The following is a 26,596-nucleotide window of genomic DNA, read 5'->3' on the forward strand; positions in this document are numbered from 1 at the left end:
CGAGATAAATCATTCCGAAAGAGATTTTTAGAATTTGCCTTTTTGGTGTGTCGCCAAGTGTCTCGGTGAAAGAGGTAGAAAAAAACAATGACGTCTGGAATCCCTTGCCGCGGTACATCGATATGACTGAAGCGAATAGGAGTTCCCGCGGACGAGGCCAAGGGAAAGTGTTTCCTCGCTACGTCCAGCGATCGCACCTGTGAATAACGAACGCTATACTCGCGGCTACGTTGATCTGATAAAGTCTAATCACCCCGTAGCAAGGGAAGGTAGATAGGGTGGTAATGTCCGTAGTCGGATGCGCTTTTCGAGCCAACGCTAAAGGCGCTTTTCCGTTTTTCGTGTCGACGTCGAGCGAGCGACACCGCCGGCGGCATTCGCCGTTCGAGGACGCCCCGCTGCGTCCGCAACTTTCCGCCTTGTTGAACTTCCGTTAGGAAAATGGCATTTTCAAATCTTGCCTGAGAAAAAGTCAGAATGACTCTATTGGATCCAGTGGACCAAAATCGAGATTCTCTCGGGGTACTTCGGAGCGCGTACGGTGTCTGGCAGCGATTGCCCGAAGGGGGCGCAAACGACGGTAATAATGAGAGTTTTTAATTCCGACAGAGTGCCAAATCGCTTCCGAGCGAGACCTCTGCTCGACAGACACATGAGCCAAGACGAAACATATGGGGAATCATATGGGAAGGCTGGGGACCCACACGACAGTGTCCCCGCCCGAGCAAAAAGACGGGGACTCGGCCGAGGAGTTCACTTTGTCTCTTTTCAGCGCTGTCCGTCATAGCTAAAAACGTTCGCCGCGTGTCCCCTTATTCACGCGTGTAACCCAATTTTCACACGCTGTTAAATTCCGTCGAGAAAATGAGTGAGAAGCGCTCCATCAGAGATTACATAAATAGCCAAAATAGTAACTCCAGAAACTCCGTCCTCATGGGCGAGCAAACCGAAGTCACATCTCGCCAAGTACGAACCTTCCTACCTAAAACTTCCTGCGGTAATTTCCGTCACGCCAACGCGCATATCTCGAATATACCGCACGCAACGCAATTTGTGGGTCTTTTTCCCCCGATCGCTCGCTTTTCGCCAATAACACCGGGATTACGGCGAGCGGGGAAAAATCATAAACGAGTGAAAACGAAACGCATCGTGCTACGCGGCAACGACAAATAATAAATCGGCACTTGTCCGCGAAAGGAAGCACGGGGGGGGGGAAGAGAGAAACGCGAGCTGAAGGGGGAGGAGGGAAGGCAAAAAAATGAAGACGAGCAAGAAGGAGCGAGCGAGACGAGAGAAAGAGAAAGAGAGAGAGCCAGAGAGGAAAAGAAGCGTAGCTTCACCTCGAGTGGAAGAAGAAGCGGACGAGGAGTCTCGTTTGGGAGAAGGGGCATAGAGGAGAGGAGGCTGAAAAATTCAGAAAGACACCGAGCAAGAAAAGGAGGCGGCGAAGGCGAAGGAGGGCTCGGGGAGAGAAACGGGGACGGTAAAGGAGAGACCGGGAGGGAGGCTCGGCGGCGGTGGGCGAGGGCGAGGGAGGCAGAAAGCGCTCTGAAACTCGTTGTTAAAGCCGATAGAGCGCTACTACAGGCCTGTCGGCCTTGCTCGCCACCGAGCCGAGCGTATATCCCCTTTATATGAGCGATAGAGAGAGAAAGAAACAAGTCTCTTTATCTTCATCTCTCTCTCTCTCTCTCTCCCTCCCCCTCCTCTCTCTCTCTCTCTCTTGCTCTCTCGCTCTAGCTCTCGCTCTCTCGTCCACTTCCTATATATCTGAACGCGCGGGCGCGCAGATACGAGAGTTCCACCCATCTCTCTAGCCGCGCGAGCATATATACGGGGTGATCCGTGAAATCGTGACCGACCGATCGATCGGTTTTTCGACGCTCTTTCCTTCCTCCTTTTTCTCCCTCTTTCTCGTCACGCTCGACGTCCGACTGTGGCTTCGAGAGGCCCGTGATTCCCAAGACTGAATTTTGACGGCAAGTCGCGCAGGCGACTCAGAGCTGATCTTTCCTAGATCGCAATGTGGAAGTATTCAAATATTCAAGTTAGAATCTGGCGAAAACGGGATGCAACGAAGAAATGGCAAAGTCTTATTTGAATCCGAGCACATTCTACCTTCGGAGTATCAGAGACTGATAAATAGACCGGACGCTGAATGTCGAAACATCCGAAGCGTTACTTCTTCCCCAACGAAACGGAATTCGGAAATCCACTGAACCCACCTTCGGAACTAAGGGATTTTCAGGGCACCCTATACGCAGGCAGAGAAAGCGGCGAGGGGGGAGGACCTCCCGTCGTTGTTAGAATCTCAAAGGCGTCGGTCTTGGCCGCGCGTTAGAAACGTGAAGTCGGAGCGCACGTTTATTTGTCATATGTATCGCGGCCATGGTTCTGGGTTAGGTTCTGGTGCTCGGCTTCGGGTTAAGTTAGGTCTAGTTTACTCCAATTTACGAACGGCGGGCAGTCGCGGCGGACAGGAGCGGGACGGCAGGAAGGGAGGACGAGAGGAAAGAGAGCGGCCCCGAGGGACTTTAATTTCCTCGACGTACGGGGCCCGATGGTTTAAAAGTGCTCCTAAGAACCCGCGGGGCTTTATGGGGGTATACCAGAATTAACCATTAACGTGTGATTGTACTGGCGGAACCCCGAAACTTGACACCGCGATCTCTCCTGCGTGCTCGGTGCCAAGGCTACGTCGGGCCGACGTGAGACATAGACCGACTTGTTCGATTGGTCTTAACCGAGCACGGCTGGAACTGACTCTATCGCGAGCAACGAAATTAAGTTGGCACGACGCGAGCCACTCTTTCGACAAATGGCCATAAATCTGAGACATTGAAGGGAGCAGAGCTTCGAAGAGATCAGTTTTTCACAGGACGTAGAAAATTATACGCAACGCGACTAACAATACAACAGCTCACGATGCAACAAGCTGTACGTTGTTATAATTATCTTGTGGTCATTGTTAATGTTACGACGGAAGATTAACCAGTGCGCGCACAAATCCTTTGGTTAGAAGTCGAGGCAAACGGAAGAAATGCAGTACTCGGAATGACAGCACGCTGCACGAGTAATGATCGTTGCTGCAACATTCGTTGACTTCGCTCATACAATATTAATGTCGTTCTACGTCTTTCCCCCCTTTCTTCTTTATTTCTTGATTCGGTGACGGACGAGATATATCGTTCCGTACTCGTCGTTGCAAGAGGTTCCTCGCGGGCAACGCGCACGATTACGTGTTCAGCGGACACGGGACCTCCGGTGAGGTTCGCCGAGGGAAAGAAAGGAGAAAGGGGAGAAAGAGGGGAAAACGCCAACGCCGCGCGGTACAGAGTCATTTAATTCGGGTACACCCCGTAAACGCGGCATCGCACCGCGGGCGATAGTGGGGCGCCAGTTGCCTAGCGACCTACCCCGGGAAGCCCTGTAGTCCTCCTCGGGCGCACTTTGTTTGCCGTAGCCCCGAAAACACAAAGCTTTTACGTGCCTGTACGTACGACCGAGCGTAGCCGGCGATCGCGAATCACGGCGTAGATAACTGCTAAGAAGGACCACAAGAATAATGCGAGATACGTATGATGGATACTCCAAGAATCGGCGCAAACGCGAGAATTATGCCGAGATTCGTAAAGGGAGGATCCTAAAGCCGCTGGCGAACTCGATCAGTGTCGATAAGATAAGAGTTGGAATTAAAAACGTCAATTATCGACATTTTTAATTCCAAGTTCGACTCGGTCCGAGAAATGTACAGCCAATCAATTTGCAACTTTAACGAAAAAGCAGCAATTTTATTAGCTACGCATTGCTCAGACCGAGATTTTGGATCGAATTCTAGCATCGTCAACACCATGGTTTTACTGACAATCTGACAGAAGTTTGGCAGCGACCACTATCGAAAAGGCCTGCAACTATTTCTACACACCCTACTGCTCTTTTTCTCTTCTTCCGGACTTGGATTTCTGGACTTGCGTTTATTAGAAGTAATCTTTTAGTAGAACTAATCTTCTAGGCTATTAATCTAATTGCACGATATTGTTCTGATATGTTGTCCCTAGAGTACGCTGGTCTCATTTTGTATATATTTATTGTAGAATTCTTGTATCAAGCAAATATTGTTGTCAAGTGTACCAAAAATTAGTAAAATTTTTAATTTTTTTTCGTTTTTTATACAAAGTCGATCAGCATAGTCTAGTTTTTGCTGCGTACTTTGATTCCGTAAAAGTGTTTCGCATTTCTATAAAGCCAATTAAAAGATTACTTCTAACAAAGAATGTCGATAAAACAGACGGCTTTAGGATCCCCTTACTGATCAAATGCATTGATATGCTAAGTTATATATGCACATTTAAAAACATATTTAAAAATATGTGATATTGCCAGGTCTCAAAGCGCTGTCAAATTTCCTCAAAACACTGTATTTTTCTACTTTACTAATAAGTATTTGCTTGCAGAGGTCGGTGGCCTCATATACTTAATAGCACATTTGAATCCTTGTGACATTTATTATGTTTATCTCGTTTTTTGTTAACATCTACTTTTTCTATAAAGTAATATTAATCCTCAAAGTGCTTCTGCGAGCGATCGACCCAGAACCCCTATCCCAGTGAACACCAAGTAATAGTTGCATAATATCAATATTATAATTTCCTACCTAACAATGGAAATGTAATATAACAAGGGTATTATATTACATTTATCTTGTTGAGTAGGAAATTATAATATTGATGTTATGTAACTGTTACTTGGTGTTTACTGGAATGTGAAAAAATACAACTTTCTTCTTTGTTTTATTTCATCGGCGACCGGGCCCGAAATTTCACGCACTGATAGATAAAATTTACAACTGCAACATACTTAAGTTTCAATTTTTTCTACTTTTGGTTTATGCAGGAGCCACCTTAAGAGTTCCAGAGAGCTAAATACCTATTTACTTTGAAGGCAGTCGCCTGATAAACTTGTATATTTAAGACAGACTTCTGATTGATTTAAAAGTTGTCATTAATTTGGACGTTACCAGATTTAGAAAAAAAATATCGAGCGAGACTACACCACGAATAATCGTGGCAACCGATGATCGCGCGAAACCGTCTCTCCATCCTCTCTCACTCGGGTGAAAGTTTTACCTGGAAAATCGCGCGGATGGATCCTTGATCCTTGATCCTCAGGCAGCTCGAGAGAATGAATGGAAAAGCGAAAATTCCGGAGCGACTCCCGCTGGTCTCTCGTCCCTCCGAAAGCCAGCCACGAATGCAAATTGCTCGTGCAGGCTACTGGTGCGCAGTATTTTCGTTCTCTTCCGGAATAGCTCGCGTATACAATCAGCCCTTAGACGCGCAATTTCGTCCTATATTGACAAGTTGATTGCCGCGACGTACGTATATAGGTGACGTTTGTGCATCCTCGAGAGTTATGGCACTCGCCCAGATGTGACGACTATATTTTCCGCTTCATTTCCGTGTTCGTCGCTGGTACACGATGCGAGATAAAAAGAGAAAGATAAACGAGATCTCTCCTTTAATATCCCTCAACAGAGAGAAGTCCCTTAATATATATGCCACAATTCCCGAGGAAATACACGCGCAACACGCATACTCGATCGCCCGTGGCGACTAAAACGTTAACGGGTGGTCTCCCTATCGAATCGCTGTTGCTGCTCAAACGGCGTGTAACAAGAAACCGGAGTAATAACACGCGTGGAACCGAAGGTGGAGTCGCGTGGAACTTCGGGGCTCGCAGGAGGCACGTAAGCGCTGCCTGAAAACACTGCGATTCCTTTCAGAGCCACGTATTCTGTGACTCAATGAAGATACCTCGAGTGTCTTTACACACGATGACAAACACGACGCGGCGAGTATAATCCGGCAACTCGAATGCAGCACAAAATGCATTACTCATGACGTTCTCTTACCGGTGCTGACCCTGATTCTAGGAAAGGGATGAAGGAACAAACGGACGGACGGACGGACGGCCGGGTCCTGGAATGCTGTGCCTAGCTTAAAACCCTCGTATACCTGTCCTTTTCCCACTACTACTCGTGTATTCACGTTCTCTACTACGTTGATCTCTCGATCCCCTCAGTCGCTCCTTCCCTCTTCGCTCCGCTTCGGTCTTCTCGCTCGAAGAGAGTTCCTCCCTCTATCTCTTTCTGCCTATCTTCTAAGTTGGAGTCTCTTTCTTCTCTTTTCGTCCTCCCCTCCATTCTCCTTCGCTGCCTCTCGCTACGTTGCTTCTTCCTCCTTCGTCTCTTCGTCCTTCGCTCCCCCCCCCCTCGCTCTCCTCCCTCTGCTATCACGGTCTCTTTCCTTAGCTTCCTGTCTTTCTTCGACGATGCGTTTTCTGTCTTCTTCGAGGATCGGCGCTCCTCTCTTTCTCGATTTTTCCCCCCCCCCCCCTTCTCCCGTTCTCTGAGCTCGAGGTTCTCATTTTGTTTACGACTCTAGGATTTTCCGATTAACATTTTGTTAAATTTGTAGTGATTTATAACTCGAGTCTCGTCGTTCAGTTTTTATTAAGCGGAAACTAGAATTTTTTGAGAGATAATTCGAATTTACATTATCAGCAACAAGTTTCGTTATCTCGTAACAAAGGTGCGTGCCGAGAAAATGTACGGCGCTGAAAAATTCCTCGATGCGTGTTCGAGGGATTTTGTTCGACTCGGTTCGCTCGACCAGCCAGGTGTTCTGGCAGTGAGCGAGCACTATCAGCGAACGCGAGATCCGTGGGTCGAGAAAAGGACCGATGAGGGAACGTGTAGGTGAAACCCGACGAGAGAGGCATTGAAAAAGGATGGAGAACCTGTCCTCTCGAACTGAGCCCTCTCCTCTCGGGCCTCTCTGGAGAGGCTTAAAGAAGGCCTTCAAGATTCGGCCCCTCGGACCTTGGTTTATAGCTACGAACACGGACAGACGTCGTCGACCGCCTTAAACGCACACTTCTAATCGCATCGAAATAATTTCTAGACGCAAACTAGGAGCTTGGACCGCAGCAGCGGTGCGAAAAATCGTCCAAGATTCATTCGCTTAACGCGAGCATCTTTTCAAATTCGAGTCGAGAAAGTAAAACAAACTGCTGTACCGAACTCTCTTTCCTAACAATAAGTAGGTTTAGATCGACCTGGCACGTGTTTGATAAAAGAACATACAAAGCGACACTTCGACCTGGGGTTTAGGTCCTTTTCGAGCAACTTCTAAAATGAAAACCGATACTCGAGATTACAAATTCGTCCGATATACAGAATAAATTAATAAATAATTACAATGTGTATGACACAATATTAAAATTAAAAGTAAAAGGGACAAAATCACGATTAATAATTACAATAAAAGATATGGTATGTCACAGAGGATAATAACAGGTTGGAAATAAATTCTGGACCAGTCGATGACCTTAATGAATAATCCAGCAAACGTAATATGAAGTCGAAATTATAAAAGTCCGAAGGAAGTGAGTCATAATTATTAAATTTTTCAGCACAAAGTTAACGTGTGTACGCAGGCTGAAGCACGACTGTCGGAAATGTAAGTGCGATAAAACTTCTAGGTCAGAGACATCGAGAAGGAGAGGAGAATAAATATATAAATATATATAAATAACAAACAATCACGTCAGAGAATCAATAACAGTTCTTTTAAAATGTAGGATATGTAGGATAAGTTAGAATAAATTTAGGTACAAGTCCGTAAGAAGATTGTAACCCTAAGGGGAGCAATAAAGCTAATTCTATTCTATTCTAATAACAGAGTCATATATAGGGTAAAGATTCTCGGTATCTTTTTTTTTAATCGGTGTTAGGATCCATTTTAATGTGCAACATTTTGGCAATTTCTCTCTTTCTCACACGTTTTTCACAGTTTAACTGTGAAGCGTCACTCTCTTTCCCAGGTCCAGTTTCCTTCAGAGTTATCAATTTTTGGAAAAAGTGGCTCCTGCTGGCCCTCCCGAAGGAAAGCGGCGTCTTCCACGCGGTGCGTTGTTAGAGATCGGAAATTTCGGCCCTCGAAATAGCGTGGGGCTGTGTGTGGAAATGACAGCCGGCTCGGCTCGGTCGCCCCCATCATGTCGCGTGGGGGAAGAGGGGTGGCGCGCGCGGGAATCCCGGCCACCCTCTTCCCCGTCGCCTAGGCTGCATATATCGACCCACCGATGGCGAAGCGGAGTGTGCACGACCCCTGACTCGCGCACACATGAGGAAGAGAGAAAGGGAGAGAGAACGAGGACTACTCCTTAACCCTCATCCGTGTCGTCGCGGGGTAAAATTTGACGGACCGACGGATATCGGGATAGGCGTCGGCTCGGCAGTTGCTGCCGATCGCTTATCATTTCGAGTGCAGTCATCGATAATGTACAACTGCGAGACTCAACGTAACCGCTGAGTAATAATCGGGAGAAAGAATAATCTTTATCTCAAGGAATTAAATAAAGAAATGGTGAAAATGAGGGGATCCTCAAAATTCTCGCTCTTCCACAAACTTTTAATCGCGAATCGTCGTCACGGAAAGCGAAGAAAAAGCAAAAATCAGAAAATCTGTTTGTCTCCTTGAAATAAAGAATCTTACAAGAAATAAATGATCTTATTCCTTCCAACTATCCCGCTGAAGTAGATTTAACGCAGTTTTATCGTCGGGCATCAATTAACGATAACAGAGTTAAGCTTCCCCGCGTCTGCCTGGTGCGGATAGCGACATTACTTGAGCTACGCGATTGTCAAACAAAGCGGAAGTTAAAAAGCAAGATTCCCGCTGATCGTGGCGTAATCGGAGTCGCCAAGTAGGAAGCGCGTGATAGTCTCGACCCCATAATTCGCCTCACCGATTCGGAGAAGAGAACAGGACGAGGGGGAGAGCGGGAGCGAGAAAAGTCGGAGGTGTCAGATTTTTACGAGCACCTGTTCACCATTTTTCCCTCCGCGTAGAGGGCTCGCGTCGTCAGGTAGATACGCGGGGCTCGTAGGGCCCCGCGTAGGGGTACCCTATCGACCTGGAAACCTGTTCTCCCTTCTCTCTCCCGCCACCCTCTCGTCCTCCCCGTTCCCCTTCCGCGGCCCCCGGCCACTCCGCTGCTGGCGGCGAGAGCGATGGAAATGAAAAATTAGGCCGTTGTCGGGACCTCGCCTCCTTCGGAACCCCTGCCTCCTCCCGCCGCCACCTCCGTGCCTCGCGCGCCGACTTTTTCGTCACTGCCATTTATTTATCGCACGCCGACACGTACGTACGGGGTGTTTGTAAAACACGCGGCCGGATTTCCACACCGAGTGCGGTCGAGTATGCGAGGAAAGTTCCTTCGGGCTTACGTCACAAAGCGCTTTATCAAAAGGTTCCAAGGAACTTTCTTGTGTCTAATTCGTTTGTTTACGATTTCTCACAAGTATGCCATATATCCCAGATCGTGACTCGTGTAACCGTTTCAAAGCCTAGTCCCCGAACGACCCTTCAGGCTCAATCGTTAAAAATTTAAGAACTCGGAGAATTTTCCTCTATTAGAAAAAAAAACCGATTCCATATCGGCTAGACACGAGGTGGGCAAGTCCGAGGCAAATTGCGCACAGAAAAGCGATTCCCACCCAGAAGCATTTCCCGCTCAAAGAGAAGATCGCCACCGATTACATCCTACGTCACCGCATCGCCGACACTCTTTCATTTAACGATTTATTTGTGCCATGCGCGCATCCGGAAGCCAGAAGATAGACGACAACGCTGAATCATCCGAAACCCACTCTACCCTACGCCCGTCTCGCGGAACACGAGTAGTCCGAGGGTTTTAATTTGAAATGCGCTGAAATATTTGATCGCGCAGACGAAGGGCCCGTGAAGGAGACGCGACCGATCGTCACAATTCGCGGCTCGCGCGACTAGAGACCCTGTAATCAGAGACTGGCCATAAGAGTTCGTCAAATTCCCGCGAGTGAGAGAGAAGCATAGGCTATCTCACTCTTCTACGATCGTAGAATCTTGACGAATTTGACGAGCTCTCACGGCCAGTCTCTGATTACAGGGTCTCTACGCGCGACTATCGGCGGGCGCCGCGCCACGTGTATTCCTCCGACACGGTGTATACCTGCGGATTGACAGGTTATTGACGGTCGGTCGTTACTGCACGCGTGCACGCGGTAACGAGGGCGAGTGCGCTCCGATTCCGAGTATGCGTAAGCGCGCGTGCACGCATGACCGAGCGCACGCGAGGGCGCGTCAAGGATCGCGATTAACTTTGTTACTTGTAACTCGGCTGTAACGCCGTAGCGATTTTCCTTATGAAAACAGCTTTGCACTGTCGCCGACGCGTCGTCGTACGTACGGAGCAATGGGCGTAACCGGAAATTAATCCCGGCCAACCTAGGGGCGCCAAACTTTGTTAATGCAAATAAATCCAGTCGCATATTAATATGCGTTCGCTTTTTCATTTAGTACATATTAGTGCGCTCTTGCCACAAAAAAAACCCAAGCCTCCACGGATAATTAATTAGCACGAATTAAACGTATCTTGTGGTGAGACGTTCGATGTGAACGACGTGACCGCGGCCGATCTGGATCTTGCTTTACCAGATTTTCTTCCAGAATTCCTTAAAATCAACCGTTTGCACTTGCGACATTCTGTACAAGACTGGTATAAGGCTAATGTGTCTTTTCATTATTTACATCTCAATCAATTCGATCCCGCTACCTCGCTCGACACGTATAACCACAGAAATTATCGAGAGAAAGTGGAATGATCTAAAATTTACGCGACGGTAATTAAAGGGACGTTGACAGACGAAATTCTTTCGCCGATAAATTGTAACGCTGAAAAATTGCAGCGTTAAAAAGAGCTAAGCCGACAATTTCAGGATCGGATCGACTCACGGCGATCGCCATGCGCACACCCTTAGGCGCGTCACCCTGTATATCTAAGAGACTACATTATGCTTGCCGACCTGTTGCTACCCTTTCCTGCCTCGCACCCTTCTACTGTTCCTTCCGATCTAATCCACCCGCCGCTGCGAAACGGAACCCTCCACCCCTACGCTCGTGCGCTCCTCGAGCTTTCCTTCTCGTTCAACTTATCGAAGCCGTTCTATATTCTTCGTTTCGGCCTCCTCTCGGTTTTACTACCTTCTCCTCTCGTCGTTTCTCCCTTTCGACTGCCTCGTCAATCTCGCGATCTCCATCTTCCGTCCCTTCCCCACGTCTCCTCTCTTCTGCACTCCTCATCTTTTCCTTGTCCTTTTTAAGGGGATCCTAAAGCCGTCTGTTTTATCCACATTCTTTGTTAGACGTAAGCTTTCAATTGGCTTTATAGAAATGCAAAATTCTTTTATGGAATTAAAGTACACAGCAAAATCTAGACTATGCTGGTCGACTTTATATCAAAAACGGAAAAAAATAAAAAAATTTTACTAATTTTGTACACTTGACAACATTTGCTTGATACAAGAATTGTAAATTTCTCGGATCGAGTAGAAGTTGGAATTAAAAATGTCGACAATTGACGTTTTTAATTCCGTCTCCTAGCCTATCGACACTGATCGAGTTCGCCAGCGGCTTTAGGATCCCCTTAAGCTCGTCGGACTCGACTTTTCTTTTTTTCAAAGCCGCTCTCTACACGAAACGCTAATGACGCTATGATACTAATAACGCGGTATCGATATCTTAACGTACTGTCGCATTTCTGACTCGACTGGGTTTAAAAGTATAAGCAATTTCTCGTCCATGCCTCGCCTCGGTGCTAAACGAATTCTAAACGAAGATTTATAGACGTAGACGTCTACAGCAGATCTATCCACGGGGTGCCCCGAAATGTTAAACCGTAGCTTTAAGAACGGATGCTTTGACCAGTTTGAAATTAGTCTTTTTCTCCTTTTTTTTCTCTAATTAAAATGTACAACGATCTTCCGTTCCCGAACAATTCTCATGAATTAATTGTACTTTTTCGATTATGTTTTCGCTGTGTTCCGAGTTCACTTCAATTGACAGCCCGAATCGAAATTTTGGCCCAATGTTGAACCTTTAATTTTATTATATAGTAGGACTTAAAACAGTAAAAGAGGTCGAACTATGAGTAAAAAATTTCCATCTACTTTAAAACTCATAGTGTCGGAAATTTCTGCTTTCGCCAATTCAGCATTAAAGCAGGTCCTTTTCAGTAGGAGCTAAAGTAAATTTTTAGAATTAAAGATTCAAGGAAGGAGTAAAAAATATAATGTCAAAGTAGGTAATTGCTGGTCTATGTAGATGTATAGATCAGCTAAGTAGGTGCAATTTATCCTTAAAAGTATCAAAATAGTACCAAAATTTCGACTCGGGGGGGGATATTGAAAATCAATACGGCGAACATGTTGCGACAAATGAAAATGATCATTGAAACTTTTGATAAAAAAACCTGACTTTGTAACTAATGTAAACCATAAAGGAGCCAGAGGACAATTGAAATTAAGATCGACGCCCCGACCGAACGTCTCTCGCGTTTGTCCAAAATTGAGATTAATATCGTATGTTTTTCCGATACTCTGATTGCAGCCTCGGGAGGGGGTGGTTCGATGTTGGTCCCTCCCGTGGCCCAAAGTGGGACCGGGGATCGTCCCGTGGGGGACACGGTGGCACGGACTCAGCAGACAACCGGCCCCGCTGCCGCTACGACGACCCTATGGCCTTTAGCACCTGCGCAGCCCAATCAGGTTCCCAATCAACAGTCCCAGGGTATACCACCTCTGGCCGCTACGCCTGCGCCCGCTCACAATCAAGGTTCGCATTACATTATACGTATCAATCATCATTATTATCTCGCGGCGGCGTAACGATCCGGAGATTGAACTGCCCCGAAAGGATTCGAGAGCCCGATATCGAGTATTCCTCCCGAATACATTGCGGAAACTTATACTACATTTGTTTCTTGCTACGCGGTATCGCGGTGTTTTCGATCGAACTTTCAGACGATCTTTCCGTCGTTAAAACCAGGGCTGCGAAAGTTACTTTATAAAAGTATCTAGTTACAGCTTTTTCCCTAAAAGTGTAACTAGTCACAGTTACACGTTACAAATTCTGAAAAGTAATGCGTTACAGTTGCAGTCACTCGTAAAGTAACGAGTCACTTTGCAGTTATTTTCTTGCAATAAAAATAAAAATGTTAAATCTGCATTTGAATTGTAAAGTGTCGATAAAGGCGTTCATGTGCAAATGCAAGACCTAATGCGATCTGTGGAGGTTAAAAAAATATATAAAGTGACTATTAATGTAACTGAGTTACGTTACAGATGGAGAGAAAGTAACGAAGTTAAGTTAGAGTTACAAAAAAAAGGTAACTGCAACTGCAACTTCGTTACAAGTAACGAGTTGCTTCCCAACCCTGGTTAAAATACAACTTGAGAGCTGATCGCAATGTTGTTTCACGTAAAAGATGTGCTGCATTGATAAATAACTTTATCTCGATTTTAATCCGAATGCTTACTCTCCAACTTTAAAGATATTCAATATCGAACAGTCATAAAAATGCAACAAGATATTGGCGCAGTTGAGTTTTCGCGCTGAGAAAAAAATCGTCTTCAACGACGAATATCACTGTGTTCCTATCCACATGTTATGTAATATTCACTATTGATCAGAGGTCGTTCACGCTTGACGTGTAATACGCTTATCACGCTTTATCAATCCGATATCTCGAATTCAGGCTGCATGCAAGACCCCTCGTGCGTCGAAATAGCTCTCGGTTGCAGGAGAGTTAAACTGAAGATCTAAATATCTCCGGTTCACTGCCGAGTTTCACGAACTCTTTCGTCTTCTATCTTGCGAAACGACACTTTATCAATTTTATCAATTTCGGGATGAAACAAGTATTTACTCTTTTTTCCTTATCAAGTTTCCATCCATTTTGGTATTGGCATGGATGATATTTTGCGGTATCTATCGTTCTATTCGCCTTGACGTTTGAAAAACTGGACAAGTCTGGATATATTTTACAATATATTACAATTGTTTATACTTTTTACAGAACTGGCTGTAAATACGAGCAGTTTATTTTGTATAAAGTCCAGTCCTGTTTCGAGACATTACGAATTGCGGATATGAGTTGCCGTGACGCATTGCGTTGAATATTTCTATGATAAATCATATATGTGTGGCGTTTGAAACATTATGTAGAAACTAAGTACGTTACAGAAGTCCTGATTTCAGATTCAATGGTAAAAGATACGTAGAAAATGCAATTGTATTTGTGGTTTAATCCATGCAAAATCCATGCAAAACAAAGCGATTTGCCACAGATATTAGAGATAGTCTGGCATGCAATACGTTTCCATATCGCGTATTTTGAACTAGGTATTAAGGAAAGAGAGAAGGATGCGAAAAAAACATTGAATCTTTTCCCGTTCTATTCTTTGTAATAGCTAATTGCGCGTCCGCGGCAACCAAGAAAAGAATGATCCGATATTTCTCCCCCTCTTTCAGAATGTAAGTAGTCAATGACACATCTATCTTTACTTACAATTAGTCGTTTTAACGTATTCCTTTTCAGAAGTATATCGTCCGCCAGTATTTCGTCTCGTCCTAAAACAATCAAGTGCGAAAATTAAGTGTCAACCGCAATCTCCTCGCGTTATCATCAATTCTTAGGTTTTTCAATTCATTATTAACCGTCCGATATCTCGACGATGATGTTACAGGTGCGAACCGCTACGGACTGTACTCGTTATTCCCAGGGGGTGGCGGGGGCAGTTACGTCGCCGCCACCCCCGCCACCCCCGAGCAACCGATGCCAGCACGGGCTTATCACGCGACGCACAAGGGTAAGTTTACGACTTCCTTTCTTACGACTTCGCTTTCTTCGAAGACTAGAGGATATCTCTTGCCGCGAACGCGTTTTACATTTTACAAAAACAGCGAGCGTTTTTATTATGTTGTCGAGCATCGGGTTTTATAAAATGTAAAATAATTGAGAGATTTCGACGCTGACATTAATGGCAAATTCTACGATAAATCTTGCGTCAATTTCCCCTTCATTACAGTCCAGAGATCGATACCTTCCGCGTTACATGCGATTGAAGATAAAGACATTTCTAGATTCCAGATACATCCAGACATTTATATAATAACAAATATACGTAGATTTTCTTATAATATCCCGAATCGAAATTTTGGTACTATTTTGACACTTTTGATGATAATTTACACCTACTTAGCTCTGATCTATACACCTACATAGACCAGCAATAACCTACTTTGATGACATTATAGTTTTTACTTCTCCCTTGAATCTTTAATTCTAACAATTTACTTTAGCCCCTACTTAAAAGGACCTACTTCACTGCTAAATTGGCAAAAGCAGAAATTCCCGACACTATCAGTTTTAAAGTAGGAGTAAATTATGTACTCGCAGTTCGACCTCTTTTACTGTTTTAAGTTCTACTATATAATAGAATTAGAGCTGGGCTACGATTTTCAAAATAGAACTAAAACTTTCATAAATGACTGAGGCAATAAACCTCGATGTAGGATCTTGAAGGATCGAAGGAAGCTTGCTTGACGATCGAAAGATTAACAGTCACTCTCAATTTTGTCACCCTTGCAATTTTTCCTGCCATCTTCGCAAATAGAACAACCCTCCCTCAGATAATTGAAATTTCGTCGGCGAGATTCGATTTTCGACAAGACTCCGAAAAGGAGGAGGATTCGATCCTCCGACGCGTCCCTGCGTTCCCCCCCTTTTTTTTCTCTTTCTCGAATCCACTCGCCGTCTACCACTTCACGGAGCCGCGTTTTGGGTTACACCTCGAACAATGAGGTTGTTAGGCTCTAAGAAGGCGAGGCAAGGTCTACACGACGACTGGATACGCGGCTGTACGCGGGAATTCTATTTGTGACGCGCGCGTTTTTCTTCAACTCCTCCGGGTCCTTATCCGAGTTCGTCGCTTTAATTGCATAATTGCTCCATTGTGGCCCAGACAAGGGACCCGCGAAACCCGTGAAAGGTCTCCTTCGAGTCGTCTTTCGCGAACCGTCAAAAAAGTAGTAATACGGAGTGTTCGTTGATTGACAGCAGGCTCTCAAATCGAATCTCGAGTCGATTTTTCATGGGAGAAATTCTATTTATCGTAATTTCTAATTTTTAATCTTATCTTGCATGCTTCCACATTGTTGCAGAACGGACAAGTAAGTATAAACGAATACTTTGATTATTTTCCTTATCACATGTGACGAGGAAAGAACCGCGGACATAAATGCAAGTTTTTTTTAGTGCTCTGGGAAAAAAAACTACAGTTAGCAACCCATTTTGGGGCCCACGATTAGTAATCGAATTATTTGGATTGTTCGTAACTCTGGGAGAAATTTTGACCGCTTTTTTTCATAGTTAAGCAACTTAACATTTCGGTTAATGCCTCTTAAGTGAAAATTATCTTTGCGTTATTGAATATCGACAGAATGTCGACTAACTGAGAGAATTGATTAGTGTTACTTAAAAATTTTGGCTATAGATAGAATAGAAAAATTGCGATTTTTAGTTACGCGAGGTAAAATTCGTAAAAGATTAGAGTGTTACGAACAATCCAAATAATTCGATTACCAATTGTCGGCCCCAAAATGGGTTGCCAACTGTCTTTTTTTCCCAGAGTGCGCTTTGAGAGAAAGACATGCTCTCGATGAACCCATTAACGACAGCCGATTTTATGCATCATTGTGGATATCAACGGGTTATTTTTCACGCACATTAAATTGCATAGGCAGATACGTATCCGCATTTAGATAAAATCAATAGTCCTAGCAATGGCGCAGCGCGCCACAGAAGATATATCGCGCTGCCGCGCGCGCTGATAGACGCGTTCCCTCCCGAGAATTACGCGTTTTCCTTGCGAAACGGGTCCCGAAATTATTAATCATTCCATTCTATTGTGTGCGTCTTTCTTCAGGAAAACTCCACAGTTAACTAATTATCGATAAAATATCCAATCAGTTAATTATCGGTAAAATACGGAATTTTAATTACTGGCGAAGTATGGGACTGAAGTAGCCCCCACGAGCTACTCGCCCACGTTTTACCAATAATAAAAAGCAGAAAATATTTCGGACTTGCTACGTAAATTGCAAAAATTTACAGATGCAGGTGTACAAGAGCTACGTGATTACGTATTATACAGAAAATTGTTGCAATAGAATGTTACGTTATAAATAAAAAAGATTTTTTCTAAATTAAATGATACAAAAGAAAAATCAACTTCAGCTTTGTCGCTATCTCGGTTCATCTACATCAAACGTGTATTGTTAGCGCTTGTATTCTTATTGTCCTTAAAATTGGAGACTGCATCTCGCTTGTTTTTCCTTAAATTATAGTTTGACGCACTATCGCTTACAAAAACGTGCGCATGTGGCCGTGTATGATGTGCAAATGTATGCGAGTGCTTCGCAGTTGGGTATTGAGCTCGGGTTCGTGGGTACGTCAAGCCTAAATGACTGTGCGGATCGGTCATCCCTGCGGGAAGGAAAGAAAGAAGCGTATTGTGTAGCACCGCACGGACATCATGCGTGAAAGAGTTAAACGTTCTAGGGTTAACAAACTGCACGTTACGCCGAGTAGAGTCAGTCTATTCGCGTATCGCGATATCGTACACGGTATTTCCTACTCGCGCGGCTCGCGGCAGACGAAACTTACGTTTATCGGCGGAAGGCCGGGTCGATTAATCGGCGGCGGATTCTCCAGTTTCAGAGAGCGTGTTTTCCGCGGCGGTCGGGGTTGGGATGGGTGGCTACACCTGGGGCGCTCCCACGCCCCCGCCGGGATCGCCCTATAGCCCTGTGCCCGTGACACAGCTGGAGCTGCTGGCGAAAAATTTGGCGAACCTGGCGCCTGCAGCCGCCACAGGCCAGCAGGCCCTGAGCCTGCAGGGTGTCGGCGTTAACGTGGCGGGTAGTTTGCATCACGCCCAGCATACGCAACACACGCAGCACACTCTCAATCTCACCGGAATTCATCATCTGCATCACGGTGAGAATTTATCCGTATCGCCTAGAATTGCACGATTTCGAAGCACCGCGAGATAAATAGTACAAATTTTGCCGTGGTATAAAACTTCATTTTTTTCTTCAATTTGAAACGAGACTTTCGAAACAAAACGGCGTAAACATCGTTGTCGAATCAAAATTTTCGCTACCGTAGCTAGTCATGGTTTGCCGAAAATATTTTGCTGCCGTAGCTATAAATTTCCAAACCACGGCAAACGATTTGCTGTCGCACCTAATACAATAGGCGCAGTAGCAAAATATTTGGCTATCCCAACTAAATATTAGCTGTCCATATTGTACAGCTGAAATTTAGTTGCCACGTGCAGTTTCTAGCTACAGCAGCTACACTTTTCTTTCCGTGTACGGTTTCACTCGTGACGTTATTGTAACCGAAAAGAAATTAAAAGAGAATTAGAGATAATTCAAACATAGAAATCTCTTCAAGTTACCAGTAATAGATAATCAAGCTTTTTAGTCGACATTAACCGGCCAGTGTTTTAGTACAGAAAATTTATTTTGAAAAATTACCTCAGCCAGGGTTTGAACCTGGACTTGCCTGCTCTCCAGGCTATGTTACATGTCTCAGTGGCCGAATTGGTGGGACGCCCGAGAGAGTAGGGAAGTCCAGGTTCAAACCCTGGCTGAGGTAATATTTTTCGCAATAAATTTTCTGTATTAAAACACTGGTCCATCATGTCGACTAAAAAGCTTCATTGTTATAGGTAATGTTATTCATGGCAATGTGTTACCCCCCTAATATTAAATTGCCCTCATCCTTACCCTGACAATATCTACTTAACATTATTATCATAGTTGATACCCGGATAACTCACATTACCCGATCCAGATCACCAGCCCTAATTTTCATACAATAAACAAAGCCTTCCAGATGGGAGGTTTCCTTCGGCAAGGTTAACAGCCTACCGAAGATGAAGTAAAACCAAATGCTCAAAGTACCAAAACGAACTGGATAGAACAGGCTTTAAGCCTAATCCACGAGGAAGAAGAAGAAGAAGAAACAAAGTAACGAATTCGCATAAAAGAGTTAAATATAACGGAACAGATATCTCCGATTTCAGAGAAATTACGAGTAGACTGACATTATAAATCATTACCTCATCTATTATGCATCTTGTATTAACCAAGTGTCGACGAATTGAATCAATCTGAATTTGCGGAAGTGAGGTAAACTAATGAGAAGAGTAAATTAGAATAGACTTTGATTTCTTTCACACTTAGCAAGTGAGTTCGCACAACTCATTACGCGAACAGCAATTTTGTCGGCGCAGCGAGTGAACACTTGTAGCACTTCCCGCGCGGAAAAAGCATCGGAAAAGACTCGAAAAAACATGTACGCGAGTTTTTCCTATATCCCTCGATTATACGTTTACCGATGCGTTTCGACATTATTTCTGCGAAAATCATTTCCATTTCAAATTATTTTACATTACCGGCACAATATCAATCGTCACGAAAACAGCGCGGGTCGTTACGTTCGATTTGTATCTAAAGCTCTCTCGTTTCTCTACAGTATCGACGCGTAAATTAATTTATGGAAAACACTGAACCGTTGGCACACATCCGGACGTACTCGGATGAATTGCTCGGATTCGTTGTACGGTAAGGAATACGTTAACGTAATTTTCTGTGCTTTTCGCGAAAGGTGGTCTCCATCAGAACACGTTCTCGCCTCAGCTGTCGCTAGTAACCGGCAGCGCACCGACGTTGACCATCAACAGCTTCTCGTCGCCCAACTCGACCAACGGCATCGCGCCGACGACGGGTGTCCTCCTGCAGGAATATCAGCCGCCAATAGGCGCGACAGCGGCGGCGACAGGATGTACCGTCACCATGAACGGCTCGTCCTGTCTGACCAACACCAGCAGCTCGACCAGCAGCATGATGATGCACGGTGGTATCGGCGGCGGTGGCAACCAGGCGACCGGCAACCAGATCGCCGTTCAAACCACCGCCACGAAGAAACGGGAGGCTTTCCTCTCCAGTCAAGGCCAACCGGTGAAGCTGGAGAACAAATCGAGCAGGACGTCGTGCCTCTGCAGGAACAGCAACGGTACGACGTCCGTTCTCCCTCGGACTTTTCCATGTAAAACCGAATGAATAGCGCATGCAAACGGACGTGTCACGCTCCGAGATTAGGGCCGATACTTTGGACCGGGCAAAATAAGCCGGCCGAATATTCAGATACCTGCTCGCTGCTCGAGTGCGCTCGGCCAATATCCGGGTATCCGAGTATAATTGGCGCTGTTCGGAATACGGGACGACGAATCTATTTTTTTTGCAATTCTCCACACTTTCGAACTTTTGTATTTTAGAACTTTTCAATTCCGTCTTTAATTTGTCGGATCGTCGAAACTTGAAATTTGGAAAAATTCGATGTTAAATTCCCGAAATTATTGCCGCGTGCATAATAATGGATCGCGGATCGAACGACTCGGGGTTTTCAACTTGTACGCGTTAACGAAATCGGAAATTGATTGATTACAGGGAAGACAAAGATGGTGCATTCAGATGTGGGATGCAGTAGGACACTACCTGTCGTCTCGTCCTGGAACGGGCAGGACAGCAGCGCCGGTCTTAGCAACAGCAGTGCTAGCCTGACCGTAAAAAGGGAACCTTTGGCTTCGGTGCCCTGTCAGGTCGCAGAAGTTTCCACGTCTCTTCATGCCACCACCACCTCCGTCAAGATTGAGCCCGTTCCACCGAAGACCGAGAATGGTAAGTCGATCCCCGACAAAAGTCTCGTCTAAGAAAATACACGTCTAACCTGACCCGTATAGTCATAATTACATTTAAATTACGTACGTTACATCACCAGCCGCACAAAGAATCGCCATTCGTTGGGTACGTAGGCGACGCGATACGAGAATCTCGTTTAAGATATAAATGCAATTTTCAAAATTAAGACACCTAGACCTCTCGACGAGAGTGTGCGAGAAATGATCCTTCGCGAGGACTGTGATACACGAGGCTTGTGTGAGATAATAAATAATGTCATCTGAAATCAACATCATACTTTTCAACCGCATGAAGAGTCGTCACGCCGTTCGCCTAATACGAAGGCGGTGCGACGCCTTTTTTGATAGGCGCGCAAGTTCGGGGAGGAGGGAAGATGCGTGCATATACCGCGCGATATGAGAGCACGGGAGGAAGAGAAGCAAAAGTGGGAGAGAAAGAGAGAAGAGAACGATGCGAGGCGAGAGACCGACCGGTCTGTCGGTTCACAAGCGAGATGGCGAGAGGAAAAGAGCAAAGAGGAGGCGCGGTGAGGTGGATAAGAGAGAGCGAAAGAAAAAAGAGAGAGAGAGAGAGAAATAAGAGCGAGAGAAAGAGAGAGCGGCAGGCAGACAGTCTCGTTAAAGTAGGAGGTGCGTGGCACGCATGGCGACGCAAACACAAGGCGTGGTTCGAAAGAGTCTCGACCCTCTCTCCGGTCCTGACACATCCGCACTCCCTGGTACACCGCACGGTCCTCGTGCCGGTGCGTGATGCCCACACGTGTTACGTCATGCGAGCATAACGCGTGTCGCCGAAGGTGCGGAGAAAAGAGACGGACGGCGAGAGGGAAAGAAAGGAGGAGGAGGATGGAGCGAGGTGGGCGCGGGGAAAAGGAAGATCGAGATGGTGATTTAAATGAATGCACTTCCGAGTGAATTGCCGCGTTCCAGGTGAAAATACGTCGGGTCGAATGCCGCGAGAATAATATTAACAAGAATAGACGAATAGATCGAGACGGTGATTTTAATTAATGCATCACGTCGACGGGATGCACGTAAACTTACTTATGTTGTATCCACCATTTATCTGATTTTACTTAGCGCGCCCTTAGCATTGATATGCAAAAATACGATTTACTAATCGCGGTAATCGACATGCTTTTATGCGTCTACGTAAAATTGAATTCGACAAAATCGTTCGATCTCTCGATTCAAAAATTTGCGGTGTTTGACAAAATTGTTATACATCGAGGAAATTCACGAGGCTTAACCGATAATGCAGAAGGGAGTCTGAACAAATGCGTATCAGATATGAAATTCACGTGGAGGGATTTCACGTAAAAATCTTATCTATGTTGTATCTATCATTTATCTATAACTTATAATTGAAGTTTAAATCACAACAATCTAATTCTACGAAAGAAAAACATCACTCGCAGTCGCCAGTGATGATGAAAAATTTTAACAATAGGAAAACAAGAAAAATTCGTAGACAAGCGAGTCATCCGTGAAATAGAGTCAAAAGATATAAAATAAGCGCACATTCGAACATTACTGAGGTTCGATTTGAATTTTATCTCTTGACTCTCTCTCACGGATGACTCGCTTGTCTGCGAATTTTCTCTTGTTTTCCTATTTGTATTGTTACTTGAAAAGGACCTGTAACGAATTGAATAAAATTTGTCGGTTAGGTTGACAATAAGCTCGCTGTTTTAATCTGATTTTAATTAGTGTCTCCTCAACATTGATATGTAAAAATACGATTTATTAATCGCGGTAATCGACATGTTTTTATGCGTCTACGTGAAATTAAATTCGACAAAATATCTTTCTCTCGTTTCCCTAGATCTCTCGATTCAATATTAATCTTCTCAATTTTTAATCTCTATCTACAAACGTGACACGTATGATACATGTCGTATTCAGAATGCACGAAATTAAAGAAGGAGAAGCCTATCAATATTCAGTGACAGATCGATTTTGTCAACGTTCTTTCGAGAACCTCTTCTGCTCGTGCTTCGTCATGTAATCTTAAGTCCCTCATCGAGTCTACGATCGAGTCGGCTGCGGTATCGCAGTTTCTCTCGCTGCGATTCACGCGCGATTTCCTTAATCGTTTCAGGGATAGCAGTCTCTAATGCGGGAACCGGTGGCATACCGGTTGGCATTGCTGTGGCGAGGCAGCGATTGCAACATCAAGAGACTTCGACGTCTATGCGCAATGTGTCCTTAAGTCATCACACGTCGCATCACGCGACAAGCTATCATCATTTCCAACCGGACAGCCTGGGTAAGTTTTTCTCACAAAGATATCACTGTTATGAAACTCTATTCCTGGACGCGATGAATAAAATCACGAGCGTTAATAAAGTCTCCTATTATGAGATAGGTGCCTGATATGAGACAGCGGAGTTTCTGCTAAATTATAGGCATAATCTATTCCACCATGAATTTATTGCCCTTGGAGTGAAATCTGTTTAGGAAAACTGATTGTTAGGTCGTGTAATCGTTGTAAAAAAAGGATTTGCGATTAAATTTGGACGTTGAAAACCTACTATCTCATATTAGACTCCTACCTCATAATAGAGGACTCTCCTCTATTGGAGCATTCTTACTCGTAAAATCCGACATTTAATAATGCGAACATAATACATCGTACTTAGAACCCGTACTAAGGCATGTAAGAAGTATGCTGCTCGCGAGCGTGAAAAGAGCAACGCAAAAAGCGCAAATGAAAGAACTATTGCCATTTCTTTACAATAATGTGAATTTTTCAGCGCTACTAATTGCGTTGCGATATAAAATTGTTTACAAGGTCTACGTTCCAGAAACCGTGCAATTATCGAGCTTTTTATCGAGATATGATATCAAGTATCTAAAGAAATATTGCGTGACCAAATATTAGCGTTAAACTTCGACAAGCCTGTACGCTTTTACAATATTTTTGTTTCAGTTACAAGATATCTCTTTCGAATGAGCATGTTCCTCCCCCCCCCCCCCTCCCCCCAGTTGCATGCAATACACGGTATCCAATTACGCAGCATGTTCGCGTAGCGCGATCGTTCGAGTCGCAACCCTAAAGCGAATATGAAAGACAGCTCGCTCAGATTTGCTGGCGCATATTCAAAAATTGGTCGCGCTTGAAAATCTTTAATATCGATTGCACGATACTTTTCCAATCCAACTTTTCTACGCTTATCGTTTCCAATAACGATGCCGAAGAACGAATCATTTGCCTGCTGCCGTTATCTCGTATCTTGAGCGTAATTTATTGCGAAAAAATATCGCTGCTATTACTGCGGCCTGCGGCTATTATTTTTATGACGATACTTCTTTGAAAATGACGCCTTCGACATTGATAGAGGATAATGCAGAGTTTTGCGTAGATCCCGAGTATAGACTTTCAATATCGGTAATCTTGAAAACTCTTATTAACATAAGAAAATTATCAACCTGCGAACTGAATCTTCGAGAGTTCTTACGCTTATCTGTTATCTTGAAATTTGCAGAAATCTCCCAATTTCGATATTCTAATCAATTTCATAATACGAATTTAAAAAGAGCTAAAATAGGTGTAAAATTCGAGCCATATCCAATGGACGTTGATCGAGTTGGGAACATTTCAAACTAATGCCCATCTAATTTGTAATTTGCACCTAATCTAATTTCTCTAATTGCTAGCATTTATTATCATTGGGTGGACAGGGAGCCGTTTCTGTAGCTTAGAAGTTCCGCTCCTTGCCACCGACGGCTACTCCCCTCGATCTCTGCCGATCTTTATAGCGGATGAATCCCGATGAACAAGCCTGGGTCCGTTGTAGGTTCCAGCACGGCCATGGCGGTAGGCGGCACTACCCTGGTGCACTGCGGAGGGCCTGGAGGGGAGGATCGTGCGGCCCACCTCGCTGCCATTCCCTCCGGGGCTCTCGCGCCCTCGCTGAGCCTGAATTCCAGTCTGAATTCCAGCCTGAATTCCACCCTGGGCAGCATCGGTGGCGGACCGGCAGCCGCGACCGATCCGGCCGCCGCTGCTTGGCCGCCCACACTGTGGCAGTATCATCCGGCTACGGCGGCCGCAGGTGGGTAATCCGCGGCCGAACATCGTTATAAGAATAATAGAGCGATATGCGAACCTTAAACCCGTCAAATTCAGTTCGAGAGACGAACGAAATCTACGATTCAACAAAATTTCACATCTCGGGATAGATACACAGTAAAAAAAAATCGTGTGTTGAAATGTTCAAATTTTCTTGCGCTACCAAGACCTGACTATTATTTCAATGTAAAATTAACATAAAACAGACGTGTTATTATTTTCGTAACATTTTTATGTGTTATATCTATGTTAACATAATAACTTGACACTTTATGTACATCATTTCGAGTTCTTTTAACACAACTATTTCACAAAATCAACCAAAACATGTAATATCGACCATTACTTAAAAATTATTTCAACTATTTTATGGTTAAAAGAACATAAACATAAATGTGAAGTATAGCGTTAATTAATTAACATTTATTATTTGTCAGAAAGTAGCACACACGATGAACGTTATTTCAACCGAAAATTTAGACTGGACTTTTTGGGACATGTGAAAAATGTTAACATTAACATTTTATTCTTTACTGTGTAGCTTATACTCCAGCATTCGAAAGTCGAGATGAGTGGAAATTACTAACGAATTAGAGATTTTACGCGAGAAATATCAAACTGCGAGAAAATTGGAGTATCGATCGTGATGGAACGGTCTAATTATACGGCACAAAATTCTGTCAATGATAATCAAATCATATTTGTCCTGTACTAATACTCCATGTACTTGATTATTGACCGAAGTCGAATTTAATGAAAGGGGGTAGCGCGCGCCATTGAGAAGCATATCATACGGGATATTTACCTCTGCGAACGTGAATTCGCATAATATTCATTTTTGACGGCATAAACGGTCGCATCAATGAACAAAGGTTCGAATTAATTAACATCTCGCAATGTATATGTATCATACGCGCATCTATCGGTACGAGGGATTAACCGGGCCACTAACGAGCGACCCTACACAATTTCGGATCGAATTCACCCCTCGCGCTGACCTCCTCGGCCTCGCTGACCGAGTGACATTTATCCAAATAACGCTGAACTACATTGCCCGGCTGCAGCTCGCGCGCGTATTTTCGCGCCGTGTAAATCATTCACTCATACCCGTTTAATTTAATTCGTCGCTCGATGGGCGTTCGAATAGAGACAAAAATTCACACGTTGAAGCATACAAGTCGCAAACCCAACCGATTTTACGCTCTTTCGGTGCATGTTTAAATAATAATACAGATAGGACCCGCTTCACAACGGAATTAAGTGACGACAAGATAGAGATATAAAATTAAACTAAATTCACAATGCACAATTAAATGAGATAACTTAAAAAATTTTCCCAAGTATGCACCGTTGCTGTTATTTTTAAATAATAAACTATTTTCCGTTTCACACGGAATTAAGTAGCGACAAGATATGAAATTAAACTAAATTAACAATGCACAATTAAATGAGATAGCTACCAAAATTGCCAAAATTTTCCCAAGTATGCACCGCTGCTGTTATTTTTAAATAATAAACCATTTTCCGTTTCACAACGGAATTAAGTAGCGACAAGGTATAAAATTAAACTAAATTCACAATGCACAGTTAAATGAGATAGCTTCCAAAATTGCCAAAATTATCCCAGGTATGCACTGCTGCTGTTATTTTCAAATAACAAACTATTTTTAACATTTAAGCACACGTTTTATTTAATTGCTTAGATAATTTTAAACATCTCTTCGTGTTCTTTGACCAAAAATGGAGATTGCGATATAAAAGATTGACTAAACAAAAAATATCTGAAAAAATGACTAAAATATTCT

General features: G+C 44.2%; 1 protein-coding gene across 4 annotated transcripts in view; it reads left to right on the forward strand.

Annotated features, from left to right (window-relative positions):
- The window catches only part of LOC105561220, a 57,867-nt gene that overhangs the window by 14,787 nt on the left and 16,484 nt on the right, over positions 1–26,596 (forward strand). Inside the window, exons 2-9 of one of the 4 annotated variants that reach the window (XM_012011001.1) lie at positions 12,492–12,716; positions 14,630–14,752; positions 16,107–16,115; positions 17,659–17,943; positions 19,624–20,031; positions 20,466–20,696; positions 22,818–22,985; positions 24,517–24,774. In XM_012011001.1, coding sequence (XP_011866391.1) covers positions 12,512–12,716; positions 14,630–14,752; positions 16,107–16,115; positions 17,659–17,943; positions 19,624–20,031; positions 20,466–20,696; positions 22,818–22,985; positions 24,517–24,774 — 1,687 coding nt within the window. In that variant the 5' untranslated portion in view covers positions 12,492–12,511. Of the gene's footprint in view, positions 1–12,491; positions 12,717–13,770; positions 14,418–14,629; positions 14,753–16,106; positions 16,116–17,658; positions 17,944–19,623; positions 20,032–20,465; positions 20,697–22,817; positions 22,986–24,516; positions 24,775–26,596 lie in introns of those variants that run through there. The other 3 variants (XM_012011004.1, XM_012011003.1, XM_012011002.1) reach the window with 3 other exon arrangements.

This window comes from Vollenhovia emeryi, unplaced genomic scaffold (genome assembly GCF_000949405.1).
Source record: "Vollenhovia emeryi isolate VEMERY1.0 unplaced genomic scaffold, V.emery_V1.0 DF939209.1, whole genome shotgun sequence".
Taxonomy (NCBI): domain Eukaryota; kingdom Metazoa; phylum Arthropoda; class Insecta; order Hymenoptera; family Formicidae; genus Vollenhovia; species Vollenhovia emeryi.